Raw genomic sequence first — 20,214 nt, 5'->3', positions numbered from 1 at the left:
AGAGGCAGGGTCCTCAGCCTCCTGACCCCAGTCCAGTCAGGGGACCAGAAGTCTAGGGGACCCAAAGTCTAGGACACATACTTTCCTGAGTATCTAGCAACCCCCTGAGAAGTGGAGGGAGGGTTTGGAGCAGTGCACCATTAGAGAGCTGGCTTGAAGTAACACCATGACAGCTGCCCCATCAGCCCAGACCCAGACCCAGATTGTGAGCCACTGCCTGGCAGGGACAGGGCAGACCTCTACTGCCCCGGCCTGTCCCCTTCCCAGGGTCTCTGCCGGGAGCAGGGGTGGGCTGAGTGCGCCTCAGCTCCGTCCCTGGGCTGTGGAGGTTGGCAAGAGGGGTGCAGCTGCAGGATGGACAGGCACTTCCCCAGCCCCACCCTAGGGATGCTAGGACCTTTCAAGTGAGGTGTTCCAGGAGTAGACTTTGGATATAGTGAGGGACCTAAATTTGCATGGATGGTTTTTGGTTCTCAAATACACTATGCAGGGCTTCTTGGGATGTAGCTCATAGTGGATTCGCACAGGATATTACCTAGGGTGGGAGGAGAGTCCATGGGTTAGTCTGAGGGTTATATAGGGTTTTATGGGGTGTGTCAATGAAGGAATTGCTGTAGTTCCTGGGTTGTGTGAGCAACAGAGAGCACTCACTGAGTGAGGTAGGGTCTTAGCGGAGGGTGAGCCACCGGGGACCATTCTAAGTTACAAAATGTCATGAGTACCTGGGTTATTGGGACTTCTAGGGTCTCTAGGCAAGGTGTAGAAATTGTCAGGTCCTTTGATGTAACATTTTCGTGTCTCACACAGTGCATGGATGAGGCAGGGAGGCAGGAAATCACTTATCAGGAGGTTCTCAAAGTGCGGGTCATGCTGGGAGTGGGCCTCAGGGCAGACACATGGCCACAGGAGGCATTAGCAATCCATGAGGACCACCGTCCTCCCAACTGCTCAGGGGCCTGGGCTTTCCCAAACCAGATGTCCATGTCCCAACCTAGCCTGACCATCCTCGAGCAGATCCACAGAGGGTCACAGGACCAAGGGAGGGAAGAGTGAGACCAGTTTAATTTACAAATAAGTTTCAGACAGCTTCTTGATCAAAAGGGAGCCTAAGGGCCCACCTTTGGAGAGAAAGGCCATCGTGGAGGGTAAGGCCCCCAAGTGGGGAGTGAACAGCTTGGGAGCTGGCGTCAGAGTGCCACGAAGCTGGTCCTTTGCTCAGCAGGTACTGGCAGAGCCTGCAGACACAGTGGGGGTCAGGTCCTCACAGACACGGTCACTGCATAGACACCCCCCCTCAGCCTCAGGTGACCCCAAGGCTGGGCTGGCTCAGGACAGTCCCGCCTTACAAACAGCATAACATTTATTAATGCTCAGATTATATGGCCACCTGCCTGAGTGCCTGGAAGCCTCTCAAAGAAGCCCATCTCACCTGGAGTGATGAGTGGAGCTGCTTTCTCAGGTAAGGGGCTGAGAAAGGAACACATGAGATTAACATCCTCCGACTTCTGTCCTTCTCCCCCACCAAGACTCTTGGAGCCCCCTCCTCAGGGGTCGTATCTCCTTGCTATTCTTCCACTGTCACTTTAAACAATACCAAGGGTCAGAGCTTTCCCTGATTTGGAGCCTTTCAGGGTTGATTATCTGTGAATAACAAATCTCACTGCAAGCCCAGGGAGCAGCCAGGAGGCTGTCCTTTTTCTCTAAGTTGTAGGACTTTACTTCAAGACAGGTCTGCTCAGCTGGAGGTACACACAACAGGGGCCCTGTCTCACCTTTGCTTCTGATTGTGCTTGCATTTGCACTTGCCACCTGTGAGAGGAAGAGATGGTCAGTGGAAAGAGCCCAAGGAGCCTGGGCCACCCCTCTTCCCACCCCTCGCCCTGCCAGTCCCACCACTCACTCAGGGCTAAGGAGAATCCAGCAATGCACAGGATCCCAGCGAAGATCATCCCGCCCAGCTGCAGGCTTTCCCAGTCTAGGGGAGCACAGAGAGGGAGCTGGTGCCAGCCTGGCTCCACCTCACTCACTCATTCAAAAGATATTTATGAGCACCGGCTTGTGCAGATGAACTTACATTCCAGGCAACGAGAAAGACAAGCCAGTAAATAAACACATCATATAATATCTGGTGGGAACAAGCCCCAGGAAGAAAAAACAAGCAGAAGAGCACAGACAAAGAAGGGGATGTGAAGGATCATCAAGGAAGGCTTTTCTGAAAGGTGGAATTTGAGCTGAGGCCTGGGGGAGATGAGGGGTGTGCAGAGACATTGGAGGACAGTGCCAAGCAGAGGAAGAGGAAACCTTTGTGGAGGGCTGTGGGGCAGCAAGGATCTGATTTCTTATCTACCAAATGAGAGAGCTGGGTAAGAGGCACTGAGACCTACAGGGAAATCAAACCTCGGGTGATGAAAGCCTGGGAGGAGTGGGTGATGGAGAGCCCACGGGTGCTGGGGAAGGCAAGTGAGAGTGCGTGGAAGGAAGGGGACTAGGTGTGAGATACCTGGTGGCCAACAGCCCAGTGCCTCCAGCCCCTTCCCCAGAAGTCTTCCTAAATATCCTGCAGGTACCTTCCCTCCCTGCTGAAATGAAGTTCTCCCACAGACCGTGTTGCATGCTGGCCTTTCGTTCTTTCCATCAACCAAGCTGACTCTTTAATCCCCAGTCCCAGCCCCATGCTGCCCCTCCTTCCCCACCCCGTGAAGCCCTACTCTGTCCACACTGGGTGCCACATCACCTCTCACCAACCTCTAGCAAAGAGGTCCAGGATAGGCAAGGGTAGGGGTTGGGGGTGAGGGATATCAGCTCTTACCATAATAGAAGGGATTGTCTTTATCTGCAGAAAAGACAACAGAAAAGAATAAGGGTCACAACTGGGCAGCAGAATGTGGGGTCTTAGAGGGAAAATATGGGGCAGTAGAAGCAGGGCAGTTTGAGGCCTCACCAGCAAACGGGTCACTGGCTTCCAACACAGGCAGGCCTGGGTGGGAAAAGCAGAGGGATTGGGTGTTAATTCATGACACTGGTCTCAAAATGAGTCAGCAGGCAGGACCCCACCTCAGAGGGGCAAGGATGACTAGCCTTGTTGGGGGGCACTACTTCCCTTCCTCATACATTCCCCAGGCCCAAATAGCCCTGAGATTTTGTCTCTCACCCCATGGCCTTTGGCCCCCCACTCACAGCCCTTCCTACTATTTCTGACTTCCTGCTATTCTTTCTTGCACTGGAAATGGAATGGTTTATTAGTATCTTTGTACCCTCTCCTGAGAATCTTCCTACACAGACCTTGGCTAATGCTCTGCTTCCTGAAGAAATAAGGAATGCTTTTCTCTTCATGCCAACAGATGGTTCCAGTTTTCCAAAGTTCAACTGCTCAAGATAACTTTTGCATTATCCACTTCCTACCTGTACTATTATTTCCTTAATCTTTCTCTTTAAATCGACAGTTTAAATGAAAACATATTTAGTCGACATCAGGCCCCCTTTGGGAGATGCTGCCCTGGTCTTCACTGCCTTGGTGGGAGGGTGGGTGGCAGCAGGGTCACCTCTGGAAGGACTCACCTGCCAGTGCGAGAAGGCCCCAAGTCATTCTCTCCATGTCACAGCTGCAGGGCAGGGCTGTAGGGGAGGAGGTGCAGGCTGGGGTCAGGCAGCCCAACCTGCCCCAGGCTCACAGAGCCTAGTGGCGAGAGCAAGCCACCAGTCCCAAGGGTGCACTTGCTTATGGGGTGGTCTTGGGAAAGTTACTAATTTCTGTTTCCTCATCTAGAGATGATAATAGTAATGCCTTGTGGAGTTATACTAGTTAAGTGCTTAGAACAGTGCCTGCACATAGTTAAGTGCTGTATAAGGCTTTGTTAAAATCTGTAATCAGATGCCTGACCCAAGGTCAGGTGAGTAGGGCTGCTCTTCTAACTCAGGCTTCGGTGCCTGCGTTCCTAACCCACACACAGAGGGCCACGGTTGTCAGGCCCCAGGCTATCGTTCCTAAAGGTCTGGGCCTGGGGCACTATCAGGCTAAATTCCAAGATAGCCTCCACAAAGGGTGCACCCAGGGCTGAGCGGTGCAGAAGATCGGACAGCTGAGCAGCAGAAGGCAGGGAGTGAGGGCGCTGCCTGCAGTGGCAGGCAAGAGCCTTCCACCCCAGCCGCAGCCAGGGACCCTGCTCCAGGCAGCCCGAAATTCCACTCTCAGAGCACAGACTGCTATTGGCAGGAAGCTGCCTGATGGGACATTGCTCCTTTTTCCTTTCTCCTTAAGATGGGAACTGTTGTCCCATTTACTGGTCCCTGGGGTGGCTGTGTCCTTGAGGTAAGGCCCCTCCTGGCTTTCTGCATATTGTTAGCTGCAGGCAGGACGTGGGGACTGTCAATGTTCCATACTGACGCCATTGTTAATATCTGCTAGGCCCAGCTGTCCCGAACTCGAATCCCTTCTCAGCCACTTAACAGCTGTGTGACTCAGCAGGTTATTTAACCTCTCTGTGCTTCAGGGTCCTATAAAATGAGGATAATTATGACAATAGCAGCCTCATAAGGTTATGATTGAATTAAATGAGTTACTATATGTCAAGCCTAAGAACAATGCCTGGCACATAGTAAGCAATAAAATGTGTTACATTAAATAAATACATAAATACATGGGCCCCTTTGCTGTAGAAGGGAGGCACTATTAAGGTGCTGCTTCTGAAGGTGGGGCTTTGTCGTCTTTGAGCACTCTCTGAAGCTGGCCCTCCTTTGGACTGGTCTGTCTCTCTCTACTCTACCACCTTGGAATTCCTGGATCATGAGGGTTGCAACTCCATTTTACATAGTCTTTAGCCAAAGGCTGGCTTCTATTTCCTCCAGCCCCCAACCCACCCATCCATATGACCGTGGTCACAGGGCAGGCAGCCTTCAATCCTCAAAATCTCCAAACATGCACTCCGTTACTGAGAATACCCCAGCACCCACCACCCCTTCCTCAGACTGGTACTCTGGGTCACTGCCCTCCACCCCTACCCCTCCACCTAGCAGCCCCAAAGTCCTAGCAGACACTTGCTCACCTGAGAGCCTGTTCTCTTGAGCTTACCTGAGAGCCGGGTGCAAAGCGCAGGTCTGAGGAGGCTGCTGGGGCTGTGGTCAGTTCAGGTGGGTTCCGGCTTTTTAAACCCAGCAGCCCCGCCCAGAACAATACCATCAGGCTGGAGGGAACTGGTCAGACTCCTTGAGACTCCCGCAGCTCCTTCTCTCTCCCTGGTGTGCTCTTAAGGAGACAGCTCGCCCTGCCACACCCAATGCAGAGCAGAGCTCCTGGTGACCCCAGGCCAGCTCAGAGTCTGAGGTGGTGGCAGGGAAAGGGAGGGGCTGGGCCTCAGACCTTTCTCTTGAGGAGAAGGTAGACTTGCAGCTTCTTCAGCTCACCTAGATCCTGAAAGAGGGGCCCTGAGGAGTGCTCGAGGGGGACGGGGTGTTTCTGGGTTCTTGTGCCAACGGTGGGGGTTCCAGGACTTCCATGTGGGGTTGTCCTGGGGACATTCAAGTCAACGAGGAGTCAGTGACTGGCCTTGAGGCTCCATTTGCTCAGTGTTCCCATTGCTTTTCCTTGGACTGGGTGTTCATTGAGGGGGAGGGCTGGGGCTAATGGGCACCACTCAGGACCGCCTACTTAGCCCAGGGAGACTGACAGCAAGAATTAGAAAACATCCAGGCCCAGGCCCTGGTTTTCCCCCTACCTCACAGGGGTGGAGGGCACACCAGGAGGAGGACCACCAGCCTCCAGATGAGGAGTGGGTGGCCTCCCTCTGCAGACCCCCATGCCTGCCTCATGCACTGCTGGCCAAACTCTCTTCTTGCCCCTTACCCCTTCACCTGCCTTTGGCTTGTGCCCTTGGCCCTGGATGACCCCAGGCCTCTCCATTCTGCTGTCCCCCCTCCCCAATTCCTGTCTTCACTGCTTCTCCTACTGGATGGTGACCAACTGAAGGCAGGTATGTTGCCTCCCTTATTCTCAATGCCCAGCCATGGATACCAATAAAGAAATTTTGATTGAATTGTTGTTGGAGGAGGTAATCAAGAGGACATGACTGCTGATTGACCCTCGAGCTGGACCCGGGGAATTGGAGGCTGGCTACTTGCCCCCTCCCCTGTCCTTGGAATGTACGCTCTGCCTACCATTCCCACAGTGGGAACTGTTCCAAGGATGTAGCCTTGAGAGAGTAAGGTGTTGTTGAGAACATCTGGACTGTGTACAGTGACCGAACCTAGTTAAGGCCTCTATATAAACTTTTAAGATTCTGGCGGGTGGATACGGAAATCTACTCGTCTTGGGGCCGCCCAAAACAAGCCTCGTAAATAAGTTCCCTTGCCTATTAAACCTGCCACCTACCAATCTGGAGTGCTCTGCCTCTTTCTTCAGTCTCTCCTTGCCCTCTGTGTACAGGGGTCAGTTTGCAAACTAACAATTGTTGAGTCAGTGAGGTCAAGAAGCCATCAGAGGCTCCCAGTCAGACCAAGGGGTCAGGCGGCAGACCAAGACCGTGAAAGGCGGGGCGGGGAGATTCAGGTGAGTAGGAAGGGGGAGGGCATTCCTAGTGCGAACATGTTGCAGCTCCACAGGAACACCTTCCCCAGTGCTCCCTGCTTTCAAGATGCAGTTTCTGCACAGAGTTTAAGACCAGGGACTCTGGGGCCAGAAAAAGCTGGATTTGAAGCCCAGCTCTGCCACTGGCTGATCTCAAGTAGCTTCATCATTCTGAGCTTCAGTTCTCTCTCCTGTAAAATGGAGCAATGACAGGATTTACCTCTGAGGTTTGGGGTAGAGGTGCTGCAGGGGCACGGGGCTGCCTCATGGTCAGCCTTCAACACGTATGTGTGGAATGAATGTCTCCCAGTCCCGGTGTAAGGAAAGTTTTTTAACCTCAAGATTCAGGAGAAACATTACTAGCACATACTTTGGAGTCAAATCCAGACTCTGTTGGTTACTTGCTATGTGCACCTGAGCAACGGGACCTATCCTCTGCCTGCTTGTTTGCTCATCCATAAAGTGGGAACCACGACCGAATCTCCTTTGAATGTTTGTGGTGATGATGACAACTGACTATGCTGCTCAGTTCATAGCAGCTGTTATTGTAGCTGGGAATGGCCCTGATAGACACAAGGTGAGATCTGCAGCGTTCGAGAAAGGGTGTCACCATTAGAGAGACCCCCATGGGGAAACTGCTTTCCAGAGAAGAGAGAGGTCTTGCTCAAGGTCACACTGTGCCTTGATAGCAGGGTGGAGACTCAGCCCAAGTTTCCAGACTCCTCACCTGAGTTCTGCTGCCCTGTCAGGCTACAGTGGGGAATAAGTAGTAAGAAAGCAGGCACTTGTAGGAAGGGGACCCTTTAAGTCCCAAGTGCCATCTTTGCCTTGGAAGGTCTCCAGGAAGTATGAAAAGGACCTCAGATCCACTTCTCTAGAAGGCCCTAGTGATTTTGCCCCACCTTGCAGCCTCTTGCCCTCTTCAGAGATCCACCACTCCCATCCCTGTCACCCTTAGGTATTATCACCTGTAAAAAGTAGAAAGAGAACTTCATCTGGGCTAGGTGGTATTGATATTGGTCCAAAGTAGGGGACAGGTTGAGCATGGGGCAGAACCAGGGAGAGGGAGCCCAGCTACCTGTGTGTAACTTCTGCAAGCACAACGGTAAGTCACCACCTCATCTCCTCCTTTTGCCAAAGTTGGCTGTAGGTGTAGGTGCACCGTGCTTGAGCACTGTGTCTGTCTCCTCTGAGAGGCCCCAAAGGCTGGCCACACACTCAGTGGCAGGCAGCAATGCCTTCCACACTGGAAGTGGTGCAGTCAGTTCCTAGGTTAACAAATTTATCTTCTTAGGTATTAAACTGAATACTTATAAATGGTCATTTGTGTAGAAAACTTTATGAACTTTGTATATTAAGAAGTGTTTACCAAACTGTCCTTTCATTCCTTATGAGTGTTTAGGAGGAACAACTGCTCTCTCGAGGTGTGATTCCTGAGGGGCTGGACTGGCAGTGAAGGCTGTTTGTAGGAAGTCACTTTCAAGGAGGCCTGGCCACTTGCCCTGCTTCTTGGACATGATTCCTCAACAGAATCCCTGGAGCCATCCATTTGGATCTGATTTCTTATCTACCAAATGAGAGAGCTGGGTAAGAGGCACTGAGACCTACAGGGAAATTGAACCTTGGGTGATGAAAGCCTGGGAGGAATGGATGATGGAGAGCCAGCCTTTTGGGTGAGTGCAGATGAGAGCCTGGAGGTATCAAAAGATGAGAGAGAAAACTGCTACATTCAGCTCTGAACTCTTTCTTCCCTTTCTGGACTCAGCACTGCAAAGGATACAAAAGACGTTGTGTGGAAGCAGGGAAGTCTGTTGCCAAGAGTGGCTGCCTTAAAATCAGCAGGCACACCCAAGATTGCCTCCTCTGCTCCTGTCAGTCACTGCCACACACAGTCCTTGCACTCCCAAACTGTGCTTTTCCCTTTCTCCAAGCACTACCTATTGCTCTGTGATGAACATAGATGCATCCTCAAAGCCATTAATTTCCCTGAGGAAAGGTAATAAAACAGGAGTTATCTAAGACTGACCAGAGATAAGAGGGAAGTGGCTAGTATCTTGCCTGGCATATAGTGGGAGTATAACATGGTTTTTTCCTACCTTCTAAGATGGGCAGAATGTCACAGGCGGCAGTAGAAGGCTGCGTTGCCTATTTTGAGGGCTCTGGCAGAGGAGGGAATATACCCCATTGGTGAGAGAACCAGAGGAGGGGCAGAGGGAATCTCTGGCCTCTGAGGCCTCTCCCAGTTGTCTACGATGTCTCATCCGATGAGAAATACTGACCACCCCCCCTACTGGACCCACTTCCTGTGCTGTCCCCTCAGGAGTCCCCTGCTCTTCTTGCCCTCTCTCTGCATATTCCTCAGGTCCCCCTGCGTGTGCTCAAGGTCTTGAGCCCACAGATCCGGGGCTCACTCCCTTTGAGGACCGGGGAAGGGAGGCAGCCTGACCCTGCTCACCCGCCTGTCTGTGAGAGCAGGAGGTGAGCGCAAGGATGACCATCTGAAGGGTGGTGGCAGTCTGCGGACGAAGGGCTCACTTTCCTGGAACTCAGCCCCGGCTGACTCCCGGGAGTTGGGGAGGCGCATGAAGGGGCCCTTCGCGCTGCGGGATCTAAGAGCCTTCTTGACGAGGGGATACGGAAAGGATGTGGAGGTCTCAAGAAGGGGAAATGGGACTCTCTGCGGCAGCCAGTCCCCTCGGGAGCCTGGAGTGAAGGCCCGCTCCCTTTGGCGGACTCCATCGGCCTCTAGGAGGCCCCTTCTAAGAAGCCATTCATTACCTAGCCTCACTGCCTCGTGCAAGGGGCCGAGAAACAGCCAATGGGAACAGGACTGTGGTGGCTTCCCGCTAATCAGTGCCAAGGGACGGCTGTTGAGGCGGGGCCGTGTGGGCAGTGCTTGCCTGTCGCGAAGCGGTCCCGCCCCTCTTCGCGCGGATTGGCTGCTCCGGTTCACCAGAGTGCCTGTCAAGCAGCCGCCCTCTTACGCTTGCGCAGCCGCTCGTTGTGCTTCTCTGCATCTTCCTGTAACGGTTGCGTCTCCGGTTAATTTATTGCCGGGGTCTTTGCGCATCAGTTCATCCATTAGTGCCGCCGTGATGGTCACGGTCTTCTGGAGGTCGTGGTCTTCAGTAACTGGGACCTTAGAGGCTGTGAGGGATAGCTGAGGTGAAGGAACAGCACAGCGGGTGAGCTCAGAGCAGGCCAAAGCGGAGGGGGCGAGCGAGCCAGCGGAGAGGCGGCCCGGGAACCGGCAGGTGGAGGCGGGCCGCGTGGGGTGAGGCCAGAAAGCCGGTAGGGGACTTGGACCCGAGGAGGGCTTCCAGCAGGGGAGAGACACTGTTAGATGTGCATCCGAGAACGTCCTTCCAAGGGTGAGAATAAAGCCCTGTGCAAGAGGAGAGAAGCGGAAAGGGTTCACAGAACTGAGACGCCAGGCGACGTCCCTGCTCACCGATCCTTCTTCATTCTTCGGTTAGAGCTCAGTAATGCTTTCCGCCCACCCACAGCTCCCTCAGCACACTTGGTCCACTACTGTTCACCTCCCTCATCAGCCAGACTTCTCAGCCCTCGACCTTGAAGTCTCTCTTGGACACACCTCCCTTTATTTCCTACAGGCACTTCGCAGTAAACAACTTCTAAAATAAACCTTCCCGCTGTCTCATGCCCCGCCCCGCCCCCACCTGTCTTTGTTTCAGAGTTCCCCATCGCAGGGCACTCCCTTATCCACCTGGGCACACAGGCCCCCACTAAGCACTTCATATGGAGGTTATCTGTTGATGTGTGTTTGCCCCTCAGGCCGTGACCCCTTCAAGGGCACTAGCACCCCTCACTCTGGGTGACAGCAGCTTCATCCACAACGGCAGCAGCCTTAGTGGTTGCTACCTGACGTGCTGTTTTCCAGGACTCTCCACGTGTTCCTTCGTGTCATCCTCATAACAACCTTTGGAGGGAGTACTGTTATCATCAGATTTCAGGATGAGGCGAAGAGAGATTAAGTGAAGGGTCTGGCCACACAGCTGGAGGGGGCTGCCTGGCCTCAGAGCCGCCTCTTAACCACCACTATCTACCTTATACTGTGCACATGATTTATTCTTAATGTGATTTGAAAACAGCTTTGTTGAGGTATAATTCACCTACCATACAATTCTCCCATTTAAAGCGTACAATTCAGGGCCGGCCCTGTGGCATAGTGGTTAAGTGCACGCGCTCTGCTGCTGGCAGCCCAGGTTTGGATCCCAGGCGTCAACCAACACACCGCTTGTCAGGCCATGCTGTGGCGGTGTCCCATATAAAGTGGAGGAAGATGGGCATAGATGTTGGCCCAGGGCCAGTCTTCCTCAGCAAAAGGAGGAGGATTGGCATGGATGTTAGCTAAGGGCTGATCTTCCTCACAAAAAAAAAGTGTACAATTCAATGGTTTTTAGTATGTTCACAGAGTTTGTACACATTATAAAAATATATATTTCTCTTCAGTGTGCATGCTTGTGTGTGTAATTTTTGTGTAGATGATAATGTTTAGATATTTTGTGTCAATAAGTGTACATTTTATTTTCACTAGGGTGCCAATTGTTGAAAAGTTGGTATCCCTATATGCATGTTATGTGTACCATGCTTTTTTTTTTTTTGTGAGGAAGATCAGCCCTGAGCTAACATCCATGCCAATCCTCTTTTTGCTGAGGAAGACTGGCTCTGAGCTAACATCTATCACCAATACTCCTCTTTTTTTTTTTTCCCCAAAGCCCCAGTAGATAGTTGTATGTCATAGTTGCACCTCCTTCTAGTTGCTGTATGTGGGACGTGGCCTCAGCATGGCCGGACAAGCAGTGCGTCAGTGTGCGACCGGGATCCGAACCCGGGCCGCCAGTAGCGGAGCATGTGCACTTAACCGCTAAGCCATGGGGCCGGCCCCATGCTTTTTTAATTTAATAAGTTAAATTTGATTTTACAACTTTCAAAATATTTTCATTTTAATATAATTACTTGATATTTATTTACTGATTCAACACATATTTTGAATCTCACTACAATTCTGGCACTTTTCCAGGAACTGGGGGTTCTGAACCTGGCAATGCAAAGCTCCTACCTTGAATGCCTGACATCATGCTGGGGACAAGGAGTAGGAAAAAGAAAGAGATGGCATAATATTTCAATTATTGATTGACCGTGTAGTGAAGGCGCATAAAGCGCGTGAGATGTAGAGAGTCATGGGGTAGTGAGAAAGCTTTCTTAGACTGGGAGGTCAGAGTTGGTCAGCGATAGAAACATAGGTTTAAAACATTTGTACACCACAGTCATAAATTTCCCTTTGCCATTTTTTCCTGGTTAAACAGAACCAATGAAGTCGAATACATACCCAGATTTTAGATTAGAGCATAATTTATAAAAAGGGTTTCTTACCTAGAACCAGTGGCTCTCATTCCAAGAAGTCTCTCCATCAAACTTGTTTATCTACATCTTTATACATATAAGTTAGTTATAATAAGATTAAGTGTCTGATAAGAAGAATTACATATTTCGCAGTAATAGAATAAAAGAATGTTTTTCCTGGCACTGAATGTTGAAAGACTAAAAACAGTGACTCAAGAGACCAAAGGCACTATGATTGGAAAGGGTCTACATTTAAGCCGCTATTAGTTCTGCGTTTGTTAGCATAGAATGAGACTATGAATGAATAGTTTCTAGAAACTTGTCAAATAAATTAAAGAATGCGTTGAACTTGTGGCCATCTGAAATCTGGAGTCCAATGCATCAAAGCTTGACAAAGTCTGTTGTCTCCGCTGCACTAGCTGACTGAAAAACCCTGCAACGTTTTGCACTCATTTGTTATGCAGTTTTACCAATAAACAAAGGGAGCTAGTGTTATGTTCTATTCCAATCAGACTACAAAAGGGAATAACAAGTACTTCCAAGCAATGTTTACCAAACTAAAAAGAACTATTGAAGTTGAAGTTTATAGTAAACAATGGGAAAAAAATTAAGAAAATTTAGTAGCGGTTTTAACTTTTTCCCTGTAATGTAAAATTAAAACGTCTTGTAGTTTGATGTATGAAGTCTTGAAAGCTATTACTCGCCTTCGAGTTCTTAATACACTAGTAAAATATTAAAATATTAACTTGGCATGATCAACATTGGGATTTTCCACAGTGAGGGTCTGAAGCCATCCCCTCCACCACAGAGCACTTGGAGAACCAGTTTTGCCGCTAGAGATGGGTGGAGTTTGCTGTATTCCACCTTCTCATTGATGGTGACTAAGACCTTCTAGGCTCCTAAGCTTGGGCAGACTGGGGTGCATGGGTCTCGGTTCCATTTCTAAATCGGTACATGTGCCTTGGAAACATCCGCATTGCTTCTGAAAACTGAAGTTGTGCAAACATGGTGCCCAGCGGCGGTGCCCCAGGTGTGTCCCTCAGAGTACCAGAAGATCTGTGCAGGCAGATCCCGGAAGTGGGAGCTGAAGCCGGCCCATGCTGGAAGTTCTCTCTCTAAAAACACGAAAGTATGAACATAACATGTTTGTGTGAAAGGTTATATTTATTTAGAATGATAAAGCTAAACAATTAAAAGATTAAATTTAAAATTAATTGCCTGTCAAAATATTAATTTTATTGGTAACATTAACTGCATAATCATAGCCACTGCTTCTTCATATGATAGTGATTTAAAATATTTTAAATTAGAATATGTAAAAGTAGATAACTTCTTTGAGAAAGAATGGACAATAACTGAGTCTTCTAGCGTGATTGACCCACTCTTTCCAAAAAATTTTACTCATAGTTTAGAAAACTTGCTTTCAGCTTACAATTTACTATTGCTAAAGTCTTGTAAAAGTTTTGGGTGTTGCCAAATTTGGGAAAACCTCTATCGATTGTTTTTTATATATGAGCAGCAAGATTTCAAGGTGTTTCATGTTTTCCTGTGCAGTGCCCAGTCTTAAATATTCTTTGAATTGACGAAGCCCATTAACCACATTGCTGCCACCAAACCTCCAGAAGCCTTGGAAGAGGCCCCAGGAGTGTGTGTATGTATGTGTTGTGGTGGTGGTGGGGGCAGGCCTGATGGGGGTCTGGAGCATGAGGAGGCAGTATGTGTGCAGTCAGGATAGAGATTGTGCGTGTGGTGGGGTCTGGCTGTGGGGAGGGGACCCGGGTGTGGGGGAACAGATGTAGAGAGGTTCCGAAGTGTGGGGAGTGGCCAGAGCTTGGAGGGATCAGACATGGGGTGGGAGCTAGGACATGGGGAAGGGAACTTGGGCTTGTGTTGGGGTGGGGCCTGAAACCTTGAGGAACATTGGAGCAGAGGCTCTGGTGTGGGGGGAGGCCCAGGCGTGGGTGGGGCTGGGCGTGGGAGGAGGTCAGGTGGTGGGGAGGGGGCTCAGGGTTGTAGGGGGCAGGGGCAGCCTGGGGAGAGGGCCCGAAGGTGGGGCAGGCAGATGTGGGGGAGGCTCCCCAGAGCGTGGGGAGTGGCTAGAATTGGGAGGCCAGAACTTTGAGGCGTTTTGGCCGGGGGAGGTGGCAGAACCCCGGGGTCTGGACTTGGGCTGGGATCTGAGCATGGAGAGCGAGCGGTGGAGGGGCGTCTGACCATAGTGGGAGGCCCAGGCTTGTGTGAAGCTGGGGCGTGGGACCCCCCCCAAGCTTAGGCTTCAATAGCTTTAGTAGTACAGAAGTGTTCCCGCCAGGAACCATTTATCTATAGTTCAACACTGTATATGTAGTAAAACTATAAATGAAAATACAAGAATAGATAACAATTTAAAAAGTAAGTGCACAATTCAGACTAGGGTAAAGGCTTCATCTGTAACAATGGGTCTGTTAAACTGGCCTGAGTGCTGCCTGTTCACTTTATTGTGCTTTATGTGGTGCTAGAAAATAAGCAGAGCACTGTTAGCTTAATTAAGACTCTTCTAGAATGCTGGGCAGGAGGAGGTTCTGAAAGAGCAAAGGACTGCTAATTTGAGGAGAGTCTTCCAGGTGTTTTATGGGAGTGTTACAGCTGGTTTCTGAAATGGGAATAGAGGGATTATTCTGAGGATCAGCGGCCGTTGTGTGAACAGCCAGGATAGAATGTGTTCTGCAGATCAGGAGCCATTGTGTGGGCAGCCTGCATAGAGGTTGTTCTCCAGATCAGGAGCCATTGTGTGGGCAGCCTGGACTTTATGAGGAATGGAAGGAATGTTCTGAGGATTAGCAGCTGTAGACTGGGCAGGCCAGACTTTATGAGAGGGATGAAAAGGTAAGAGGCTAAGTGGTGTGGAGAGGTGAGGAGGCACAGCTGAGGGGACAGGACATTTGAAAGCCACAGTGGCTAAGTCTCACATCTCAAGTCCTTCAGGGTCTCTTACAACATTTAATTAGATGCTCACAACCTATGAGTTTAGAGTCATTGTGCCCATTTTACAGATGAGAGACTGAAGTTTGGAGAGATTAAGTGAATTCTCCAAGGCCAGTCTGACTCCAAAGTCCCTGGTACTGAACTGTGTTCAGTACCACACTTCGTAACATTAACTCATTGAATCCTTCCAACAGCACTATGAAGTTGACACTATCAATATTCTATTTTATGTTCTGGCATGGAGAGCCAGATGGTAAGTGGTAAGACCAGAATTAGAATCCAGGAGGTCAAGTTCCATAATCTAGGCCTCTGGGCCATAGACAGTGGCAGTGGGTGTTGAAGATACCTGAATGTGGCCTGGGGGTGAGACAGCGTGGTGGAGGGTAACAGGAGAATGGCAGATTGAGCATAGGAGTTCACATTTCCTACCTTCCCAAATCCCTTCACTGTTAACTCACCTCTGTTAACAGTCCCTTCAGTGTTAACTCACCCCCACGTCCTCCAGGAGCCTGCTATGTGCCAGCAAGGAGGCAGTCCTGGGTCTGCTGATAAAGCAGTGAGCTGAAAAGACTGCACAGGGCAGATGAGGCCATGGGCTGCCCACGGTAGGCTAGAACAGGTTGTTCATCAGCCAGGCAGAGGTCTTCAGTGAAACCTAGGAAAGATCAGTGGGCCCTCCAAACTTACAGCTCTTTATCAGCCTCAGTGGAACAGAGACAGTTGGGAGGAAACCCACAGTCAGTTTTGTTTTCTCCCAGGCAAGTGCTATAGCAGTTTTTATGTGTATGAAAATATACATTATGTATATGAAGGAGAATAGGCAAACACACTCACCAGGAGAAAGAGAGGGGTAAAGAGAGAATGGCAGCCGGGTTTGGGAAGCTGTCAAGCCGGACCTACCACAGCAGAGGCAGCACCTTGGCCTGTCCTGGGGAAAGCCCTGAAATAAGCTAATTTGTGCCAGTGAATCCCAGAAACAACTAGGAGTTAGAGTGCCCAGGACCTTCTGAAGGTGGGTGTTTAGATGGGGCTAGAGGACTGCCTGGAGGTCCACGGGAACAGCAGGGGTTAGGGCTCTTGCTGTTGGAGCATCCTCCCATTCAGCCCTTAGCCTTCTGTGTGTCTCAGTGTCTCTGAATCCCTCAGTGTCGCTTTTTGGGTCTGTCTGGGACTCTGACCCTCTCATCCCTCTAGGTCTCTGAGTTGTTTGCATCTTTATTTCTGTATCTTTGCTATATCCAGGTGTCTCTCAATGTCTCCCTGTATTTGCTTGTCTCTCTGAAATTTCCATGTATCTCCCTCCAGGCCCAGCAACTGTGGCCCTCCTTGGGCCACAGTCCCAGAAGGCACAAAGTCAGTGGTTAGCTCATCATTCTACCCACCCAGGGTCCTTTCCGGGGTCTGGCCTGTGAGTCAGGCAGGTAAGGGCGCGGGGTCCCAAGGCGGTTTTCATTTGTGGGAGACAGGGTGGAGCCCACCCCCAGGTGCCACAAGGTGGCAGTCAAGGGCTGCTCCAGCACTTTCCTTCCCTGACTGCCGCTCTCGGTGCTGAGACACTCCCAGGTTAGGGGGAGGAGATTGGGGGTGTCAGCAAATTTGTTCAAACCTGAAGTTTTCTTTAATAATCAGGACTAGCCTACTACTTCTCATGACATTTAAAAGGTTTGTAGAGTTACTAGTGTACCAGTGTTCCTTGTTGGGCCCCAGTTTCCTCCACTCTAACTTGGGGATAATAGAATAATCTACATCAGGGAGGTAATTTGAAATGAGGTCACCTGGTGCATACTTGTGCTCAGTGCCTACTGAATACCATTACCATCGCATCCTCATATTTCTCACCCATTCTCACCACAAGCTGGTGCTATCCTCTTGGGCCAGTGTTCCCACTGGCACCCTTGGCCCACAACTGGACGAGACCATCCCTGACTTGACCTGGCTGGAGATTTTGGTGGGAAAAACTTGCCTTCATAGTGTTCAGGTGCCTTAACAACTATACTTAACTAACCATTTGAATATATATATATATTATATCTAACTAACCATCTGAATATATATATATATAATCGCTGTATGCATCTTATCTATCAAGAAATGTGAAAAAAATAATTTTTATATATAGTATCCATTTAAACACTATATTTAGCTAACCACTCTATATATGCAAATGCCTACCTTTACCAGTTTACAGAGATAACTGTGTATATTTGCATATCTATACCATTTCTCCACTTAGAATTAATTTTAGCACTATTCTTTCTCTTCATTTTTTCGATATTTATGTAACCACTATATTTGTCTAACTGTTCTACATATTTATATATAATTTTTATTAAATCAGTCTACATTTGTATCTATAGGAAGATAGATGTGTAACATTTCTTGCATAGATGGCACAGCAGATTCCCTCTGTGCTTTATAAAATGTCTTATATACCACTTGCTTCATATCACTGACATGTGTGCGCCTTACATGGACCTTTTCCGCACAGGTTGCTGCTTTTGGTTGTTATGCGCAGTAGTCTTCTGGCAGGACCTGGTGGCCACTAGGAAACAGAGTTTGTGGTCAGAAGTTCCCAGCCTGGGGGAAGTGACCGTGAGCCTTGGCTTTCTCATCTGTAAAATGGGCCTAAGAGTTAGGATTGTGATCATTATTTGACACCCAGGGGTTAGTATCTATAGATTATAGATAGATGTTTGTGTGTCCCCCCCACCCCAAATTCATCTGTTGAAACCTAATCCCCAATGTGATGATATTTGGAGGTGATTAGCTCATGAGGGTGGAGCCCTCACATTTGGGATTAGTGCCTTTATGAAAGAGGCCCCAGAGAGCTCCCTCAGCCCTTCTGCCATGTGAGGATGCAGTGAGAAGATGGCTGTCTATGACCCAGGAAGCAGGCTCTCACCAGACACCGAATCTGCCAGCACCTTGATCTTGGACTTCCAGCCTCCAGACCTGTGACAGATAAATATCTGTCGTTTATAAGCCTCCCAGTCTATGATATTTTGTTACAGCAGCCTGAACAGACTTAGATGGTGTTCATTTTGGCAGACCTTAGGCTAAGAATCCTGTTAATGAGCTTGTGACTTTAAAAATGATTGCTTTGAAAACTTTTAATTGAAGTATGATAGATACATAGAAAAGTACACCTAAGTGTCCAGCTTGATGAATCTTTACAAAGTGAGCATGCTTGGGTATCCAGCACCCAGTTCAAGAGGCAACATTACCAATGCCCCCCATGCCCCCTCCCACTCCACCCAAGTAACCACTCTCTGAACTTCTAACCCATAGATTCATTTGGCTGGCCTTTGATCTTCATATAAATGGAATCACAAAGGATGTAATGTTTTAGGCATTCGTGAGCTTTCCCATGCAATCAATGCCTTTTTGTTCTCATTACTGCACGGTATGGCATTGGTGTCTGTACTTCAATTTATTTGTCAGTTTGGCTGCTGATGAACATTTAGGGAGTCTCTGGATTTAGGCTATTAAGAATCGTGCTGTTAGGTGAACCTGTGTCCCCCTTTCTTTTGGGTCTATTCCTGACAGTGAAATGCCAGTCATAAGGACCACAGGATTTGCATAGATTCTGCCAAACAGGTTCCAAATGGTTCTTCCAATTCACACTCCCCCGTGAGAGTCCTAGCTGCTCCCCGCTCCCCCCAGGCCTGGCATTTTCCAACGTTTTCGTGTTAACATTTTTGGTAGATGTGAGAGGTCTTGTGCTTTTAATCTGCGTTTCCCTGATGACTGATGAAGTGGAGCTTCATTGTAGCAATTCTTCAGATACATTCTGAATGCAGGTCCTGTGGGTTGCCTTCTCATTCTCTTAATGGTATCTTCTGATGAAGAGAAATTCTTAAGTTTAAGATATCCAGTTTATCAATTTTTTCTTTTATGGTCAGTGCTTTTTACTTGCCTTTTAAGAAATCTTTGCCTGTTTTAAGGTCATGAAGATGTTCTCCTATGTTTTTCTTTTAAAGCTTTATTTTTTCCCCTTCACATTTAGATCTGCCCTCCATATGGAGCTGATTTTGTATGGTGTCAGGTAGGGGTCAAGATACATTTTTTTTTCCATGTGGAAATCCACTTGTCCTAGTACTGTTCACTGAAAGGTGTATCTATACATATTTTTCCCTTTGATAGATTTAGGATGTTCCCTTCTATTTCTGTTATGCTAAGTGTTTTATGTATCATAAATGGATATTTAAGTTTTGTAAAATGCTTTTTTCTGCATCTCTCTGTTATTGTGGTGAATTGCATTTATTGATTTTCAAATGAAACCACTTTTGTACACCTGTAACAAACCCCACTTTTTTTTTGATGTAGTATCCTTTTTATACAGTGCTGATTCCTCTCCCACTTTCTTGGCTTGTTTTTGTTGTTTGCTTGTTTATTTGTTTTGTGACTTCACCAGTGTATTTTTGTGAAGTCTGTTTCCCCTGCAATGTGGAGCCTCTGATGACACCCCTTAGAGGGCGCAGTCTTGGACACGTGCACATTCACCCTGGGATGACGTGTTTTTAGCAGGGCTCTTTTTGACTGTCTGTTTCTTTCCGTGATCTCTCTGTTAAGCTGCCTGCCTCATTTGGTATTACACCCATATGTTAGGCTCCACTAATTACTGCCCAATTCCTGTATTATTTTTGACAGTGCCCCAGGGCATAAATTGTTCAGCAGTCTGATCCAATTAAATTCAGTTAAGGGTAGTTTTTGAGTAGGTGGGCTCTTCTTAGCAGTCTCTTTTCTTGGTTCTCCCTGGTGAACTATCTGGCCTATGGTTTAGTTTGTTGCTCTTAATTAAGAAGAGCTATTGTTTTCAAGAGTGACCTTAAGCTGGAACTTCCCCACACTCTGTTTCAAATAGAGTTAATTCCTTTGGGGAGAGCTTCAGAGCTCTCTTTTCTTATTGGCTGTCTCTCCCCCTGGGCAATATCTGTGCTCCACTATTTAGGGAGCTGGGTGGGTGTGGTAGCCTCTGGTCTTCTCAGCTTGCTTTTCCTGGTATAGAACCTCTGCCCTACCAGAGAGCTGGGGCAAGAGTGATCAGGAACCAAATATTCTTGGCCAGCTGCACCTGGGGTAGAGCCACTGTCCTGTAGGTCAAGGAAGGGAGCCACCGACCTCTCGGCCATACTCACCAGGAATTTAGCCTCTTCAGCTTGGAGATGAGAAATGCTGGCGGCCTGCTTCTCCTGGTGAAATATGGTAACCCTTTGTATAAGAAAAACACTCCCGTGTTTCTCTTTTATTGTCACACTACTACCACACTCACAACACTTCTGACACTAGATGTGTAGGTTTTCCACACATCAAACAATTCTGCG

The 20,214-nt window shown here is 48.8% G+C and overlaps 1 protein-coding gene across 1 annotated transcript; it reads right to left on the bottom strand.

Annotated features, from left to right (window-relative positions):
• Positions 1-1,043: 1,043 nt before the first annotated feature.
• On the bottom strand, positions 1,044-5,235 carry FXYD4 (FXYD domain containing ion transport regulator 4). The gene is made up of 8 exons (XM_014788981.2): positions 5,069-5,235; positions 3,559-3,615; positions 2,942-2,977; positions 2,810-2,833; positions 1,901-1,975; positions 1,773-1,809; positions 1,430-1,467; positions 1,044-1,235 (listed from the first exon to the last, which is right to left on the bottom strand). Exons 2-8 carry the CDS (start codon positions 3,593-3,595, stop codon positions 1,216-1,218), a joined length of 267 nt encoding a protein of 88 aa, XP_014644467.1. The 5' UTR covers positions 3,596-3,615; positions 5,069-5,235; the 3' UTR covers positions 1,044-1,215.
• Positions 5,236-20,214: the final 14,979 nt, after the last annotated feature.

Source organism: Ceratotherium simum, chromosome 6 (genome assembly GCF_057802395.1).
Source record: "Ceratotherium simum simum isolate JZ-2026a chromosome 6, ASM5780239v1, whole genome shotgun sequence".
Taxonomy (NCBI): domain Eukaryota; kingdom Metazoa; phylum Chordata; class Mammalia; order Perissodactyla; family Rhinocerotidae; genus Ceratotherium; species Ceratotherium simum.
The sequence above is the reverse complement of the archived record's forward strand: the minus strand, read 5'-3'. Positions and strand labels throughout refer to the sequence as shown.